The sequence below is a fragment of the Anopheles coustani genome, chromosome 3 (genome assembly GCF_943734705.1).
Source record: "Anopheles coustani chromosome 3, idAnoCousDA_361_x.2, whole genome shotgun sequence".
NCBI classification, from domain to species: Eukaryota; Metazoa; Arthropoda; class Insecta; order Diptera; family Culicidae; genus Anopheles; species Anopheles coustani.
This window is the reverse complement of record NC_071288.1, coordinates 91,108,273-91,126,580: the sequence shown is the minus strand read 5'-3', so window position 1 is coordinate 91,126,580 and position 18,308 is coordinate 91,108,273. Positions and strand designations below refer to the sequence as shown.

General features: G+C 45.5%; 2 protein-coding genes across 2 annotated transcripts; both read right to left on the bottom strand.

Moving 5' to 3' along the window:
- Positions 1 to 3,882: 3,882 nt before the first annotated feature.
- LOC131260957 (sodium-dependent nutrient amino acid transporter 1-like) lies at positions 3,883 to 13,625 on the bottom strand. The gene is made up of 5 exons (XM_058262819.1): positions 13,476 to 13,625; positions 7,754 to 8,404; positions 6,088 to 6,316; positions 5,008 to 6,014; positions 3,883 to 4,910 (listed from the first exon to the last, which is right to left on the bottom strand). The coding sequence occupies exons 2-5, from the start codon at positions 8,154 to 8,156 to the stop codon at positions 4,648 to 4,650; spliced, it is 1,902 nt and encodes a 633-aa protein (XP_058118802.1). The 5' UTR covers positions 8,157 to 8,404; positions 13,476 to 13,625; the 3' UTR covers positions 3,883 to 4,647.
- Positions 13,626 to 13,976: 351 nt separating this feature from the next.
- LOC131271580 (sodium-dependent nutrient amino acid transporter 1-like) lies at positions 13,977 to 17,167 on the bottom strand. The gene is made up of 7 exons (XM_058273062.1): positions 16,984 to 17,167; positions 16,433 to 16,736; positions 16,119 to 16,341; positions 15,772 to 16,042; positions 15,485 to 15,588; positions 14,768 to 15,396; positions 13,977 to 14,703 (listed from the first exon to the last, which is right to left on the bottom strand). The coding sequence occupies exons 1-7, from the start codon at positions 17,062 to 17,064 to the stop codon at positions 14,441 to 14,443; spliced, it is 1,875 nt and encodes a 624-aa protein (XP_058129045.1). The 5' UTR covers positions 17,065 to 17,167; the 3' UTR covers positions 13,977 to 14,440.
- Positions 17,168 to 18,308: the final 1,141 nt, after the last annotated feature.

The window sequence follows — 18,308 nt, the reverse complement described above, 5'->3', positions numbered from 1 at the left end:
TGCAACGTCATCGTCGCGTAACATTGAACTCGATTTCACTTGGCCGCGGGAGTCGATGGTCTCGTGTCGATCGGTGTGGAGTGCTTTTCGGACGGTAAACAATCGCCGCCACAATTAAGAATACGCACCGAGAAGAAAAAATATAAACAAACCACAAAATGGCAGGATAATGGCGTGAGGGTCACTTGGGTTTGATTCGATTGACAATCGGTTAGGCGGAACTTTGAAAAATTAGTTATAGAAGGGTTTCTGTTGGAACTTATTGCATATTTACCGTGATTGCTTTAAAATGTAAAAACGAGAAGAAAACGATAACAAATACAAAGAATTATATTTGAATTTATAAGCGCCATTCAAAACATAGTTGAACAACAATTTAAAATAAATTGGAGTTTTAGATAAACGTGGCGTGGCCATGATAGTAATTGGTCATGAGTTCAAATCCTATGAGGAAATAAAAAGCCATTTTTCATGGAAATAAAATTCTCGTAAACAAGCCAACCTATACCAACACATCGGCCGTTCCTGCATAATAAGGGCGGAAAAAAGCAAATGTGGAGGTCGACATCAGATGGAATCGTTGGAAATTTGGGATACAGAATTCTGTTCGTGCATCCTCTCGGTGGTTCATCGAATGAATCGAGCATCTGTCAATGATTGTCACTTTTTTGTGCACAATGTGACGGCAGGGGATAACATTTACGTAATTTAATGGAAGTATTAATAGAGATTGCGCGTGTGCGCCCGGTTTTTTTTTGCGCTACTTACCCTTGCTATTGCGAAAGCTACATGAATAAGAATAGCTTCGAAAATTGCACCCCTCGTCCGAGTCACAGAAGTGACAGTAAATTAAGGGTTCGCAGTGTAATGATGAGCAGGATTCTTTTTTTTTACTTTCGGCAGACAGCTTTCGCAGAGCTTTGCAGCGATTCGCCAACGGTAATGAGGTCTTAATGGAGGTCTTTTTCGAGGAGGACACTGACTGTCCGCACTCCCGCACACTTCGAAGGTCCCGAAGATCGATATTTGATGTGAGGACGTTGTGGTACGTTAATGCACACTGGATGGTAATATTCACTTTAGTTGCTTTTTGGCACAGTGTCGATAGGCTGAATGTTTGCAGGTAGTTTTTTAGCGCATCCAAATAACTTTGGCACAGACGATTGATCTATAAACACACGACAAGATGAACGAGGAAACACACTCAGTAGTTTAAACAAAAGTAAATGAAAAATAACGCTTCACTTCGAACATGTGATCACGAAAGACGTTTCTTGAGGGCAAACAGACTCGCGTGACAAAACAGCCGAAAAATTGAGATGAAAATTGCCTACGAACACTAGGACCTGCGAGAGGCCAATTTGGAAAATAGCCGAAAACACGCTGACCGTCGAGTAGCTTCAACACGGTTTATTAGCTACGTCGATTGATGGAATGATCGCTTGATCGTAAGTGAAAAAGAACTCACACAAAATTAACTGAATTTTTTTTTGAAGGTAATTCAACCGTTTCCTCTTGGAAGCCTGAACACACTAAAAAGTACACACACTCTGGTTGAACGAATTTTAGATGATCATTACACGCACTGTGGTTGAACGAAGCGTTGCTGCGTTCTCGTCGAGAAGGGTTTTAGAAGCCGATCGAGCGCCAAACCGATCGCGACGGCCGTTGCTTTGAAACTGAAAGTCGAAGGTAGTGTGCGGCGTGCTTTTAACCGCGCACTTCGCGTACCGCATGTTGGCCATGTGCGATGGAAGTGTGCGGCTCTCGTTTGACAGTTGCGACGCAGCTTTGCAATCTTCCAGTAGTTAAAATATCAGAAGTACTTGGTAAATGATTGAAAGTAAAACATTTCTTGCAGAGGTGGTTTGGCGTTGATAACTTCAGAACAACGTTACAAAACTAAAACGTGTTCCTACTGGTTTCGATTGGTATCTCTCTGCACTCGGGAAGCACCTCATGGAAAGGGCGCCACATGGAGCTTTTGAAAGCTCCGCTAAGTTGAATGAGCTTTGGCCTAACTTGGCGGTTTGACTTGCGAGGTGGTTGCCGAAAGGCTTCGAAACATTTTTAAACATTCAAAACGTTATTTACTTGGTATATATTTGTTTGCATATTTCATAATTCGAGATAAATGCCCGGTTCGCTTGCTTAGTTTCTTGATAATTTGAAATATAAAGCATCGTTAAAGTTTATCTAAAGTAAACTTGAACAAACGGATGAAAAGACCTTCGTTTGCTTTACTCTATTTAATTTGTTGACGATTGAAGCGTTTGGTAGATGATGAGAAGTGAAAGGTTAAGAAACTATCTAATATAAATTATTAGCAATGACTTTACTGAACGGAATTTCGTAATTGTTTCATATTGTGGCTGTCTTTGTGTTAAAAATATTCTCGTTTAACCGTTCTTCAGATTGTAAAAAAAGAATTAAAGAAAACAGAAAAATCAATCACAACTTCACACCACATTTTAAAACGTGTTGTGGTGATTAAATGTAACAGTTCCGCAAAATAACATTGTAGCAAAACCACCTTCTCTACTCTTACAATTAAGTACAGTTCAAACACCCATTGGAAGGCTACTTTAGGAGAAGGCTCTGATTTAAATATTCGTAGCTACTCAACTTGAGTAACGATCTGCTTACTTAACGTCCACCCTCGATGTCAACCGATGCGAAAACCAAAATGAGCTGCAACGAGCTTCGAACTAATGGACGCGGACAAATTACATTCAAATTATCTCCTCCCCTCCATAGTGTGCATACAACGTAACAAACGAATTTTCCGACAAGGTCACATTTTTCTTTCATTAAAGGGTTGTTTTGGTTTGCTAATTGAAAAAGATGGCACCTACCATCCAATTACAGTACTCGATTGTATGGTGGAAACATGTTTACGTTCAATCGAAATTGATAACACAGATAGGTATTGAATTCCGTACTCCTGGGAAGAGATGCGACACGAACTTTGGTTGATCATTTTTGTTAAACCGAGAAAATATTTGAGTTTTTTCGGAGCATAGAAAATCTTGGCTGTTGTTGTAAATACTAAGTTAAGTTAGGAAAAATTATATCTTCGATTTTAAACTGAACAATTATAAATTGAAGAATTGAAAAAACTTTTCTAAATGTCATCTGCTTCAAGAGTGTTTACACCACGTGTTTGAGCCTGAGAATAATTAGATAAATTTTCCATAATGAATTTTACCGATGCTTGTTTGTTATGTTTGCTTGTTTATGCTTTCAACAATCGAATTCTAGTATAACAATAGATCTATTTTTTCAATATTCTTCCACATTGTAAGCTTTGTTATCTAACCTGACTGATTCTAAAAGGAAGTGAATAAACCAGTACTACAATTGCTCGTGAGTCATGTATATGTTTTTATTTTGTACAAGACATGTTTGGTCCGGTGATGTAGTTCAATTTTACCCTTCGCTAATGTGATTTCTTGCTATGCTATTGTGTGTGTGAGTGTGCACAATAGTACGATGATTGTAGCGGTATATCACACCGTATCAAATTATGAGCATTGTGTTTTCCCTCATTTTTTTCTTTACCTCCCGATCGCGGACCCAAGTTGAACTGAATGCGTTACATCTTGCCTTGGGATTCCTACACGCAAATCAACTCATAACACACGAGAATTATAATTACCCACCTAACCCCAGCTCGGTGAGTAGGTTCTTCCCATCTCGGTTGTAAATGTGTCAGTTTGCTTCCACCTGTTACCAAAGGAAGGGGTTCGTTCTATACCTCGACTTCTGGTTTATTTTATTTCGATAAAAATTACCTGGTTAAAACTCCACCTGATGTGGAACAGGGTGTTTCTTTCGATAGGGCTTAAGTGTTGATCACTTTTGTCAACACAACTCGTGTGTGTATTTTCATTTATTTATTCATTTATTTCCTCTCTAATTTGTCACAATCACTTACATCCTAATTAGTAGCCGTGTTGTGTCTACTTCGTCCAGTGGCACAAGTTAAAAGTCATTAAAGTAACAAACATAAAAATCTATCACGATATTGTCGGGCGGTTTCATCTCACTGTGTCATTTCTAAATCGCAAAGCACTTTTCGTTTTCACTTTTCCTTTCCATTCTCGCGCGGAGAGACGGTCGTCCGGTTGTCCGGCTGTGTATGTGCTTTCTTTCACTTATTTCTGAGCATACGGTTGCGCCGGCAGCGTCTTAATTGCGGGTATCAGATGCACCTTGTAAGCATTCCGATGCACCGATGCTAATTGCACGATCGTCTGCGGGAACCCGAGTGGTTGAACAATAGACTGCATCGTTTGGACGTCACGGTTTACGAGTGGAACGGTGAGAGGTGCCGGGGTATCTGACGTCACTGAAGGTCGGCTGCACGAGGGCAAGGTTGCTAGCAGTTCGAGTGCATCGTGGAGCGCAAAGTCTCAGATACACACACACACACGGTGGGTTGTTGTATGGAAAACTCGACTCTAGAGGTCGCTCCGGCTTTTTGGAGAAGGAAAAGAAAAACACAGTTTCGCTCTCACTAGTTGTCTGCTTGCTAATACTGCTGTCACACATGGCTCTGCGGGATTCCGTTTTCCCCGGGGTCTCGAATGATTTGGACAGAGAGCGCGCCCGGACGCGAGGTATCTACAACTACGGTCGGTCCTGCTACACCGACACCCGGTAGGTCTTATCGTTCCGATGGAGAACTCGTCGCAATCGCGTCCAGCGTGACTCGAGCGGCGTGTAGTTGTTGCAGAACTCGAGGTACCGCTTGCGCACGTCCAGCTCCTCCGGGCCCCAGTCGGAGAGGGGTTTCGAGGCGGCGATGATCCGCTTCGTGAGGGTCGTTTCCGTGCGCTTGCGTACGGCAAACCAGGCCCACAGCGGGATCGGTACCAACGCACCGGCGTAAATGCACCACCCGAGAACTGTCGAGACGAAGGGGAGAGAAACCAGATTGAGGAAGGATTAGAATGGGGACCAATTGGTGCTTTGGTGTCAGAACAGAGGGACTGTCAAACTCACCGTGATAGACATCGTCGATTCCAGCTGGACGTTGACTCTTGACGAGTCCAATTACGAGGACCACGATCAGTAGGATCGGCGTGACGAAGCGCCAGCATAGGCGCCACAGGAAACCGGTTCGACGGTTCAGCATAAACTGGATGTCGCGTGTCAGCTTCCGTATGCCGTACAGCCAGCAGAATGCAAACAGCTCGAAGATGGCCGAGGTGAGCGTCACGAACTGCACACCATAGTAGTCGAAGTAGTCCAGCATCTTCGAGCCGGACGGTGTGACGAAGAGTAGACCTAAGCCGAACCCTAGTACTCCGATCACACAAACCGTCTTCCACGACTTGAGCCGGGGGGCGCTATCCTGCAGGGCGGTCAGCACGCTGTTTATGAGCCCAGTGCAGCTACCGACACCGAGCGTTAGTAGCATGAAGAAGAAAAGCAACGCGAACAGATTCGGTACGTGCTCAAACTTGGCCAACGCGTCCGGGTAGGTGATGAAAGTGAGCCCACTGCCCGGATACACCACCTTCGTGTAGTCGGTTTCGTTCGTCAGGTGGCCAAGATGTCCGATGATGGCGAACACCAGCGAACCGGACAGCAGCGACGTGAACGTGTCCAGCCAGGAGATGATCATCGCATCCCGGTAGATGTTGTTGCTGAAGTTGTTGTACGACGAGAACGCGATCACACCGCCGAAACAGATCGACAGCGAGAAGAAGCACTGCGAGACGGCCTCCTTCCACACGTCCGCACTCAGCAGCTTGTCCCAGTCCGGTGTGATGAAGTACTTCAAACCCTCGCCCGCTCCATCCAGCGTGAATGCGTACACCGCGAACGAGATCAGCACCAGGTACGGGAAGAGGGCAAGAAAGTACGCCACCTTTCCGGAACCACGAATACCCTTGATCATCATGATGGTCATCGCGACCCAGATGAACAGCAGACACAAGGTCAGCTTCCAGTCCGGCACACCGAACTCGCCCTCCGTCAGCAGTCCCTCGCCAGTAACCGAGTGTCTGCAATACGCCACCAAGTGGTCAATTAGCACACACTCTCCCTCTTCAGAATCAATCGCCTTCGAACACTTACGTGTAGTAGAGCTCCGCGGAGGTTTTCACCGGTAGTGCATTGTCGAATGCAGGCGTCGGGCCGGTGTTGGACGAGTTGACGCAGTTCAGCCCGGTCCAGGTGACGTCGCAGGAAGCCCACGGCAGCGGACTCTCGAAGGAGGCGACGAAAAATCGAATCGCCGTTGCGATCGTCGCGGCATAGTACACGATCACCACGCAGATCGATACCATCTGAGCGATACCGATACCTGCATGACGAGAAGAGAAAGAGCAAGGTGTTACACTTTAACATGAGGAGGAATTTATTACTATGGAGATAAGAGTGTTTTGGAACGGTTATTGAGATCCTTAAAATCTAGAAATGATAAGATAACCTATTAGAAATATAGGCATTGGTTTAATTGGTTCAAATGAAGCTCATTCCATTTTCGACAACAGTAATCCATTAGATTGGCGTTGGTTAAGCGATGAAAAGGTTTATCTCATCAGATAATGCTGCTCTCGGAGTATTTAATCAAACCGATAACCTATGAAGAGATGACTGTATCTCTGATACTTTGTTTTGACATCGGGCGCTTTGGAGCCCGATTAGAATTACCTGAATATGTACCTCATTTAACCCCTGTCTCAGAACACTAAATCATGACTAACGATCTTCTAATGACAAGGGAGTTCTAATGATTGAAAGTTTGTTCCTTTTGTGTTTCGCGTGCTTTCATAAACTTTGCAATTTGTCGTTGCATTTTTTCTGCTAAAACATGCCGTCTGCGTTTGACGGTACAATCCCAGATGACGGAATGACATGCGGGCGTCAAAGTCGTTAAACGAGCGCAAAAGCAACGAACCCCCCGCCATGGTGAACGATGAGTGATTTATTTGTTTGCTTTGAATTTTATGGACCTTAGAAGCTAGGTCCACGGGTGGTTGTTACGTTTTTTAAAGGATTACGGTATGGGAAGGTATGTCTTTAGAAACTGTGACAGTTGCTTCCGATCCAAATGCTTGTGATCCAAAACTAACGCGATGTTCGCTGACATTGGGTGAACTTCAAACTCCCATTTGAACCTGTGACATTCCAGATGCGCTATAAACTTTTCTCTCCTGCATGTTCGTTTCGTTTGTTTGAATCGCGCGATCCCCCAAAACGAGATGCAAAACAATTTTATCTCGAAACAAAAACGAAAGGAGAATCGTAAACAAACGCATGCATTAGAGAACGTCGCGCCGGGCATTAAACGAATTCTTTCGATGACGAAACCGGTTGACTATCCGTCGGCCAGAATCGAACAGGAATTCGATCATGGAAGAGAAAGGAACTAATTGGTCGCAATCGGCAAAAAAAGAGAATAGAAGTGAGGTTGCAAACGACGTTGCGGTTGGTTGGATGCAGCAAATAGCCACAACGAAACACTCGTGAGTATAATGGGAGGAACTGTTCCTTTCCTATTCAACATTTCAGCGAAAAACCGGGGGTAAATTTTCTGCACTAATCGTAGTCATTTCCTTTCCAGTTGCATGATTGAATTGCATTCGGGCTGCCACATCTGAGCAAAGACACGTGAGCCTCCCACCACCCGGTTGGGAGAAAAGGGGGACTAGCTAATCACTAGCGTGGATCGTGTGCAAACATTTGTTCCTCACGCCGGGGGATGGGGATAAACGATCGCCCGTGCCTCACTACCTACCTCGCATGATCGGCGACACATCGTACACCTTGACGCTACCGCGGCTGGAAAACTGGCCCATCACCATCTCGAGGTAGTAGATCGGCCGTCCGACGATGAGCAGCACGATCAGGTACGGAATGACGAACGCACCGCCACCGTTTCGGAACGCCGTCGACGGGAACTTCCACACGTTGCCCAGCCCGACCGAGAGAGCGATGCAGGACATCAGGAACTCGACGCCTTTGTCCCACTTTGCCCGCTCGACGGGTGGTTTTTCCGGCCCGGCTGCCACTTCGGCCGTGGCCATCGTCGCGAGGGCTAGCGATCCATTCTGGTGGAGGTCCGTTGATTTCCGGTTGGCATCTGCCGCCAGACCGGGGTCGTCCGTTCCGACGAATGCCGGATTATCCGCACCGGACATGGTGGATGAATGAAGCACTCTCTCTACCGAACAGCGAGTTCCACACGGTATGCCAGCCTTTTTAAGGTGTCCTCCAAGAAGATTTGAGCACGAGATTTTCGAACGTGCCGAACGTGTCACTTGGTGTGAATTTGGATTTTTCTCAAATCCCGTCACCAGTTGTCACTAACCTCCGCGTTAATGGATTTGATGCCGTCGTGTCGTCGAAGCTAAATTACTGTTTGTAACATGGTTGTCGCGCTAAATGGCTGTCCGTTACACGGGATTCGAGATGTTAAACAAAACGTATTAAATTAAAATCACAAAGTTCGTGCGGTTTAGGAATATGTCGGTAGTCAACGGGCGGCTAGAAGCGCATTGGATGCGGTTTGTTTTTTCCTCCTTCTAGCTTAGCTGATTGCAATTTTGATTCGACACATTTATCACCGAAGTGTGGCGGACCTGTGTCAAGGACTTTACAAGCACGCGTCGAAGGACACCGGCCACGTGTAAGCACAGCCAATTCTTCACTTTGCACTTCACGGTTGATGTGTTTTTACTCTGTTACGCACTGCAAACTTCACCGACACCTTCGCCCCGGGGTTCACGAAAAGGGATTAGCAGGGCGCGAAAAACCACCAACCACGGCCGGGTACACTACCGTTTCCTGTCACTCGGGGAAAAAAACCCGGAGGCTTCAGATGTTTCCCCTGAGGAGAGTTAAACAAACGATCTAGATCCGCAAGCGGTTCCCTCTGGCGCAGATCCGAACGGGTCGAGTGTTCGTCCGCTAGTGAGGCGCTGCCGGGTCTGGGGCAATTAGTTTATAGCCATCGGGAAGTCGGCGTCTGGCCCCGACGCACACTGGCAGAAGAGCGAGACGGAAGCCGCACACTACAGCACGCGGAAACTCGAACTGCGTCGATTCTAAGCCGCAGAGGGTGCGTCGGATAAGCGCGACCCGGCGGAATCGGCACTGGAATGGGCTCGGAGTGGGGGGCGATTAAATTGCGAATTTACTGACTCTTATGGGTGGCGGGGTGGGATGGGGTGGGTGGCTGGCAGTGCAACTCCTTCCAAAATAGCCCCCGGTGAGGCCGTCTTAGGGGATTCTTATGTTCGGTCAGGTTTTTCGGTTTTTGGCTTTGTATCTCTTGCTGCGGTACTTATTTGCTCGTTGCGCGTTCGCCAATATTCTTTTTCGGCGCTCCGCACGACCAATCCGGGCGATGAAAGCTTCAGGTTTTTGGCAATAACGCGGTGACCGGCAACTTGCCTCCGTGTATTGTTTTTTGTCCTTTTTTTAGGAGTGGAATTTTGCACATCTCATCGCGGCACGACACGTTATAATTTGACTGGTCGATTCGACTCGGCCTGGTACTTATGTTAAGCAACGTACGGTTTGCAGCCGCTGTTTCCATTTTTTTTTGTCTTCTCTCGTCGCTTAAATACTTCTTTAGTCATGTATGGACACAGGTTCATTTGACTTTAAAATTCATTAGTAAGATGCTGCGGTAAGAAAAACTAAAATCACTCGAATTCATTGTGCTAATTGTCGTGGTTGGTATATGGATACTAACAAAGGTTTCTCGTTTTTTTTAAAATGATGTTTGGTTTACTTGTAAAATTGTTTTACTTTAATTGTAGCATCCTCATAATTTGTATTTTGCATTTATCATAAACCTTGTTTACATTTTAATAATAAATTTCAAAAGCTGTGTATTTAATCATCTTTCTTATATTTGCTCTTCACTTTTCTATCGATAGCTGATTTATTGATCTACGCCAGGGGTCGGCAAAGTCCGGCTCGCCAACTGATTTGATCCGGCTCGTAAGAAAATTGTAGTGCTTCATACAAAAAACCTATCTCAATTTTTATCGGACTAATTCACAATATTAAAATTGTTTTCTTTCCAAAAATAAAGATTAAAATAGTTGACGGAGGTGTTCCTGTTATATGTTAAAAAATATCAAAATTCAACGAAAAGAAGTATGAAAATGTTTAAATAGTTTAACGATAAAATTTCAAATATTTTTTCTTTTACTATTTTTCTTTGTAACTTTACCATCGAATAAGATGATACTCCATTCACATGTGTACTACTTTGAAAACATTAAATCATCTCTTAAGGTATCCGACCCGCGCTTTCGGTTTCCTTTTAATCATCTGGCCCTTTTTAGGAAATGTATTCCGACCCATGGTCTACGCACACAAGTTCATCATTGGAATTGTCCGAAAAAAAATTGCCTGTAGGCTTTTTCTCCGATCTGCAGGGGATTTTGTGAATTACAAAAAAAAAACAAATTGATGTTTCTAACTTTTTTTAAAGTCTCAAACATTTCAACTGAGATTCCTTGATGTATTACAAACGTTAATAAGTTTCATTGTTTCGAATCAACTTCGTATGTCTTCATCATCACCAAGTAAGATTGCGTCCCTAGCGATTGCTCTGGGAGGGCGTTGAAATTCCCCGGAAACCTGCCTGGAGTTTTCTCAAAACCCCCACAAAGTATCCTCCACAGTAGAGGGCCCCCGAGGGGAGGGGTTAGCTTCCGAAGTGGCATTTCAAAACCGATTTAACCTTCAAACACCGGCCACGTTTCGCAGATCATCCGAGTCGTGGGGGAAAGCTCGCGGATCGCTTTTGGTTGGGTTCGCGTCTCCAGCATATGCGTTTGACGTAAATCGGCACGTTATGTTTTGGCGGACAGTACGCCATGTATAATATGCTTGGCTAGAACACGTTCTTTCGTGGGGTTTACACAGAAGTGAACCGATTCTGCAGCCATTACGCAACCACAACCGCCCATCTGTGGATGGCCCACGGGAATCACGGGAACTTCATTACCAAAGGGGAAGATAGCACGATCGACCCGATGCGGCCGGATCAGTTTTGTCCCCCTAGAGGAAGCCAGCTTATCAGCAGCAGGTAGTGTTCATTCATCGGCGCTCACGTGCATCAGCGATCCGGGGGAGGAAAAAATGTTTACAAATTGTAGCACTCGATAGCAAAAGTTGTCCGTTGCTTTTTTGTCTGCCATTTTGTTTACACAACGGCGGGTTCCCACTTTGCACCGCGGCTCGGCGTGTAAATATTTACGATAAAATACAACAAACCTCCCGACCGCTGTTCTGCACACCAGGTTTGAGCCGGTTTGTCGTGGATTCGCCGTGTAAACCTAACCACTCCAACAATATTAAACGAAAGGAGGCCAAACGAGGATTCGGTGCAGGGCCAAGCGCGGCTCGTGTTGCGCCTATCCCGGATGAAAGCTATCATCATTTTTATGGCGAAATTCCACCCCCCACCCCTTTCCAACCCGGGCGTTGGGAGGAAATGCAAACACCAACTCACCTTCGACAACTAGCGCCCATTGACGCGCGATTACGATGATGAGGTTGGAATGGCGAGGGGAAATGATGCGAAACAGGGTCGGTGTGGGACATACCGTTCCACAAACCGTCTCACCGTCCTTTGGCTCATCTGACCGCTCACATGCGACAAATTTATGATTTAATAGGTCCATCATTTGTGATAAGCGAAAGATTCCCCAGAAGTATCTTTATGTCGCAGTGTATTAGCTTGTTGCTTCTTCGTGTGCTTGTTCTCCTAGGGAGCTATTAGTGGTCTTCTCACAGACCTTAAAGACAACAACCTTCGGTTCCTCGAAAAACATCTCCGGCCAATGGGGGAGTATAGCCGGGATAGACTCGGATTGGTTGACGCTTACTCGCATTATAGCACTCTAATATCGGTTCCCTTTACAGCTCCTGAGGTTCAGGGACGCAACTGAAGGCTCGAAGGGGGAAATTTATTCCACTCGGAACTCACGAATGCGCTATCCTACGCCATCGGTTCTGTCCGTACTCGATCTAATCGATTTGTCGCAATCATTACTCGACAAATAGATATCCCACCATCATCAGCCGATCACGTGGTTGGGCGAAAGCGGGAAGAGCTGTCTAAACTTTAGTACACCTTTTATTATCCATATTATCATCTATCCGTTCGAAGAGCAGTAAACGTGTGCTGCTGCTGACGCACTGAAGTCCGATGTATCGATGTCTAGGGGCCAGTAGGTTGGAGTGCATGAAACGATACTGTTCCAAAAAGTAAATAACACTAGAAACAAATGGAGCTATTTTCAGATTTACCGTTCAAGGAATCTACTTGTTATATCCCTGATTATACCCTGCATACCATCGAAACCTGGTAGTAGTCCTCGTCAATATCCGTAGTTTGAGTCTGAATAGGTTGTATTAGAGATAAGAGGTTTCAACATTTTGCAACGGCATGACTGGACACAGACAACCTCATTAGAAGGCGAACGATGTTGTTTGTTGTCTCTTTTATTGTTGTCTGGAAGTCCAGGAACCAAAGAGAAACATTAGTGGACACAACGTTCTTTTTATGGGACAAGGAGAAGACAGTATTCGATCTAATCTTTCGGTCAGTCTTTTTAAGGTAAATGATATCGCGGCGTAAAGTGAAAATCATATCAAAAGGACATGGTGTGGAGGGGCTGGTGTTGAACAAGTATTTTGTGTGTTAAGATAACACAGAAAAACAGACCCCTTGTGCTCTATCAACCGTGTACATCTCGGATGTACGAGGTGTGATGGGAATAACTGTACGTGACCGGTATAATGCTAGGAACGATCTTTCTTTATTGGAATCGTCAGACCAACACTTGAAGCACGAAACTAGCAACAAATAATTGTTTAATTTCACGTTTGATCTATGCATTGCGCAACGTCGTCCCGACTGCATGGAACGTTAATAATGACATGGTAAAAAGAAACTGCTTACTTCTTATCGATAAAACTATTACTTACACCTCGTTTGATATTGATGTACTAGTTAGTGTATATTTAACAAAATGAAGTGTTTGGCTATGGCCATCTCACGTCCAGTCTGTGCTCGGCTTTGTTGGTAGTCCCAAAAATCCCACTTTTTTTATAACGCACATCACCACCACTCCGATTTCTGCCTTCGACCACGCATTGTCATAATACTTTCCGTACGACTTTTAAATTCCCTGCCTGCCATTGGAGAGCTCTCGATCAATCACATTTACTGACGCCTCACGTACACCGGACACTACGCATTTGTGATGAGGGAAAGCACCGCAAGCCGCTCGGTGGGGATTGAATCTTTCCACCTTTTCTTGTCTTTCCTTGCTGCCCTGACACACGTTTGTTTTACGAGGAACAAGCTGCGAGCGATTGCGACAAGCGACGAAAATTTTTTCTCGAAATATTTATACTTGTTCGTCGGAAAACACAGATACATTTACTAACAATTGTGAACTACAAAACGGAAGTTCGAGATTACTTACGTTTATCTCGCCCTCAGTCAGTTAATTTACAAATCACACCCAACCATAGGTTTCGTTAAAAAGTCTTGTCTTGAGAAGAAACAGAAATCGATCATTTGGAAAATCCACAAACGTTGTACATATTCAGGCGACCCATTAATCACTGCTTGCAGACGAGCCGGGACGGTACTTTATACTGGTGGTATTTTTTTACTTACGGGAATCCCTATGAGGTTTCCAAATCGTTCGTCCAAAAAAGTTTCACTCTATGTGTGTGTGTGGGAATTTAAGAGTCTGTTTAAACCATCGTGCAGTGGGATTAAGGATCGGGTTTCACAATTCCCTTGAGACGTATTTCATCTACAATGTATGATCATTGCTAGTTTTTGCTTTCAGTAGTTACTTATGTTTTAATGTTTAATTTGCCCGTTAATCTATTACCGATTGCAAATTAGTAACAAAATTGTATACCAGTACGTGTTTGCCATTTGTTTCGGATACGAAAATCAATCAGTACCATAGCTATTTTTAAAAATTTCCTTTGTTTTATTTTTCATGTTTATCATTCAGCTTATGTTGGGTATTATACACAGCACATAAAAATTAATCTAAAGCATTACTACATAATGTTCATGGATAGTAAAAGCTTAATTTTTCAATTTGAGGATCTCTTCAACGTTCTGTCATCGAAAAAAGAATGTTTCTAGCGTGATCCTAACTTTGGTATAGATTTGATTCGAAATGAGTAATGATGTACGAAGTAAAAACATTCTACAGAAATACCTGCATGTTCACTATACACATTCAACATGAACACGAACCTGCAGCACCTTATACTAGTTCCAAAGATTACGTCTAAGAGTTAGAGAGTCGTTTTATCTACTATCGAGAACATCCTTCCCGAGGAGTTTAGATTATCACTGATGTGTGTGTGTGTGTGTGAGAGAGAGAGAGAGAGTTACTCATCCCGTCGAAGTAACGGACCATCAACCCATGTTGAACATGCGTTTTTTGATACGCTGCACTACGCTCGATGGCACGGGGTGAGTCTTTTGATACTGTTCCTCCTCTATCTGATACTGCATGCGGATACCGTCATCCTCCGGTCCCCAAACGGCCAGCGGTTCGAGGGCTTTCCGTGCCGCTGTGCGGAGTGATTCATCATGCCGACTGCGCCGCCGGTGCATTGCGTAGATGTAGAAAATGGGCAGCTGCAGGATGGCGAGGGCGTAGATGGAGAGTCCTAGAACTAAAACGATCAAATCCGGTTAGCAAGAGAGGTCTGCGGGAGAGGGGAGAATCACTCAGCTTACTATTGTATTGTGTTGGGATATCTTTCAAACTGATGTTCACAATACTGAAGACAAAGATGAGTACAGTGGCCATCGGGGCAATCAAACCCCAGCAGATGCGCCAATAGATGGAAGTTTCGATCCGCAGCATAAACTTAATGTCCCGGCAGATCCGATCGACACCATAGATCCACGCGATGGCGGCCAGCTCGAGGACGGCAAACGTGAGCGTCACATGTTTCGCACCCAGATCGTCGATCACATCCAAAAAGTCCATCCCGCCGGGAGTAAGGTACACCAGCCCCGACAGGAACCCGATAATGGCCGTTCCCAGCACGACGTGCCAGTGCTTGATATCGGGCCGCTGGTCCCTGATCGCCGTAATGATGCTTGTCGTCACGCCCAGATTGCTCCCGACGCCCACAATGAAAAGCATCAGGAAGAACAGGGCAGCGAAGACCTGGGGTAGAAATTTGAACTTGGCTATCGCGTCCGGGTACGTCATGAACGTAAGTCCTGCACCCTGCTTTGCGAGCTTCTGTATGTCCGGCTCGCCGGTAACGAGTGACAAATTACCGAGCACCCCGAAAACAATGCATCCGACGATGATGGAGGTGAAGGTATCTAGCCACGAAATAATGACGGCGTCACTACGAGAAAAAAAGGACGATTCAGTGTTGTGTGGTCAGCTAATGAGAGGACTTTAGTCAGGGCGTCACAAACTAATGGTCAACCTACCGGTGTACATTGTTGCGGAAGTTGTTGAAGGACGAATACGCCACAATACCACCGTAGCAGACCGACAGGGAAAAGAAGCATTGACTGATGGCTTCGTACCAGACCTGGAAATTTAAAAGTTAATTAAAACGTAGGAACGGGTGGAAAGTGAATCAGGCTGAAAGTTTGTGCACTACAGTTGCATACATTCCGGCGTAATTCAATCAGTTCAAACCGGTTCAATTACAGCAAAACTAACAGCGTTCTGTAAAAGATGTTTTACAAATTGTAATCGCTTGCTAATTTACCTTTACGTCGCGCAATTTATTCCACTGTGGTGTGAGGAAGTATAGAATTCCCCTCATCGCCCCGTCCAGCGTCATGGTTTGGACGAGCAGTATCAGTATGATCACGTACGGAAAGATCGCCAGAAAATAGGACGCTTTACCGGTACTTTTTGCTCCTCGCATCAGGATAATCGCAACGACAACCCACGAGAACAGTAGACAGAGGGTCAGTTTCCAGTCGGGCGTTCCCAGACCGTCATACAGAGACGGTGCTTTGTGGATGATCGTGTTGCTGTAAGAGTGGAAAATCGATCATCAAACTATTGGTAATTGTAATGCACATTACATTTTCTAAAAAGAATACTTACAGATAGTACAGTTCCGCTGATGAGTGAAAGGTAACGGATGTGTTGGAAACGTTCAGTTGGCCTACGGCCGAGGAGTTCACACAGTTTGGCCAGGATGGATCGCACTCGCTCCACGGCAGGGTGGTGCTAAGCGATGCCACAAAGTATCGGAATGTGATGGCCAGTATTGGCGCGTAGTAGGTCAGCACGACGAACATTCCGATGGACTGTGCCACACCGATTCCTGCAGGTTGTGGAAAACGGTTTTTGTTTAGTCACTATCTGCAACACACACACACACACGCACGGAAAGCACCCATTCCGGTTTTCCTTACCCCGCATGGCTGGCGCAAGATCGTACAGCTTCACGACACCTCTACTGGAGAACTGGCCTAGCACCATCTCGAGGTAGTAGATCGGCCGACCGACGATAAACAGTACGATAAGATACGGCAGCAGAAACGCACCGCCACCGTTCTCCAGTGCGGTGTACGGGAATTTCCAGATGTTGCCAAACCCGACCGAGTACGCGATGCACGACAGCATGAACTCGATGTCGCGGCCCCATTTGCCACGCTCCGATGCCGTGACGTTCTTCACGTCGCTGTCCGTTTCGAGCGTTTCGGTAGAATTCATTACCTACGGGAAAGATGCCGGTGAAAACGTGGGTTGATGGTGGGGTGCGTCAAATTTCTAATCGATCGATTCGATCGATTAATCGGAGTACAATCTAGCAGCACGCGTTTGCTGGTGCTTATGCAAGCCGCACCGTCATTGTTGTGATCGGTGAAAATCAAAACAAAACCGACCGACTGGCTAATCCGCTTCCTTGTTCCTCTCGCTACTACACGTACGTCACACACGGTACGCGAATTTTGACACTTACCGACGAGGCCACCGATCGGCTATCCGCTTGGCCATTGGCGGCCGCTTTCACGCCGCCGTTGCCGAACGCGTGGTTGTCCATGTCGTGTGCGAACCAACACTTTTACTAATTAGTATCACTTTTTAACACTCCGTCAAAGGATGCTGTCCCGGTCGCCAACGTTGGCGTGGTGTGCGCTCACTGGTGATGCTGCCCCGTGCGCGATCGCTGCACGATTGATGGAGCTCCACTGGATGGGCAAAGCATTTAATCCCAAACGGCGAGAGTAAGTTTCGTGTTGGTGTCGTGAATGAATGTGCAAGTATTACTCAACACATTCACCAGCATACCCCGCGATATGCACACCGATCTTAAGCCCGTTGCAGTTCGCGCCCCGCGGAGTGTCGGTATACACAGACGATACGATCACCCCGACTCCCCGCCGCAGCTTCCAACTTCTCTGCCCCGACGGTTTGTTTGTTGTGTCATAAAAGCTGGTGGCCGCTTTTTCCTCCTCGTAAAACCCGAACCACGGTCACCACCATGGGTTGAGGGTTTTCCCCGCTGCAAAAAATAGCAAAACCCGGTAGACCGGCTGCTTGGTGCAGTCAGCCCTAGGCCAGGGGCGCATCGTGTGGCGCTCGCGATCGTTTCCTAAAACGTCGGTGGATAACCCGGTCGCACCGAACGCACACATTGGCAAGCTGAGCGTATCGATCGTTTGTACTTTGCATCAGCATACTGGTTATTTTCTCTATTTCGTCGAACAGAGATAGTTGGCATCAATCGGGCAAGTGAATTTGTTTTTGGCAACCGATGGCATCCGGCGGAATATGCGGGTGTGAGTGCCGCTTCTTCGCAGTTGGTTTCTAGTTATTAGTCAAAAATCAATAAAATGTACCAACCGCAGATTCCCGCTAAACGTGATGGATGCTTGCAAATGGTTTTCGTAGAAAGATGTGCCCTCGTGGAGGGCTGTTTCGTTCGCGTCTGTGTTGATTGGATGACTTAATTCTAAATAAGTGCGCAGATAGGGGAGAAATGTTGTCTTTCCTCTGTTAGAAAAGACGCAACACATTGGTTTATCATTCTACGTTAACTATAAACGTTTTGCCTTTCATTGTACCGTTAGTTGATGTTATTCATTTTTTTTTAAATTTTGATAAACCTTTTTTTTTGCAGAAATATCAATTGTCAACAGTGAAGATGTTGTTTGAAACTTATCTGCAAATCAGTGGTATGTTACATAAACAAGTCCTTTTCGTTTATTTTTCCTACTAAACCACAAGCGATCGCATTGATTCTCTTTTTCCCTGGCTTGTGCTTGTGTTATCTCTTTTTTTCAT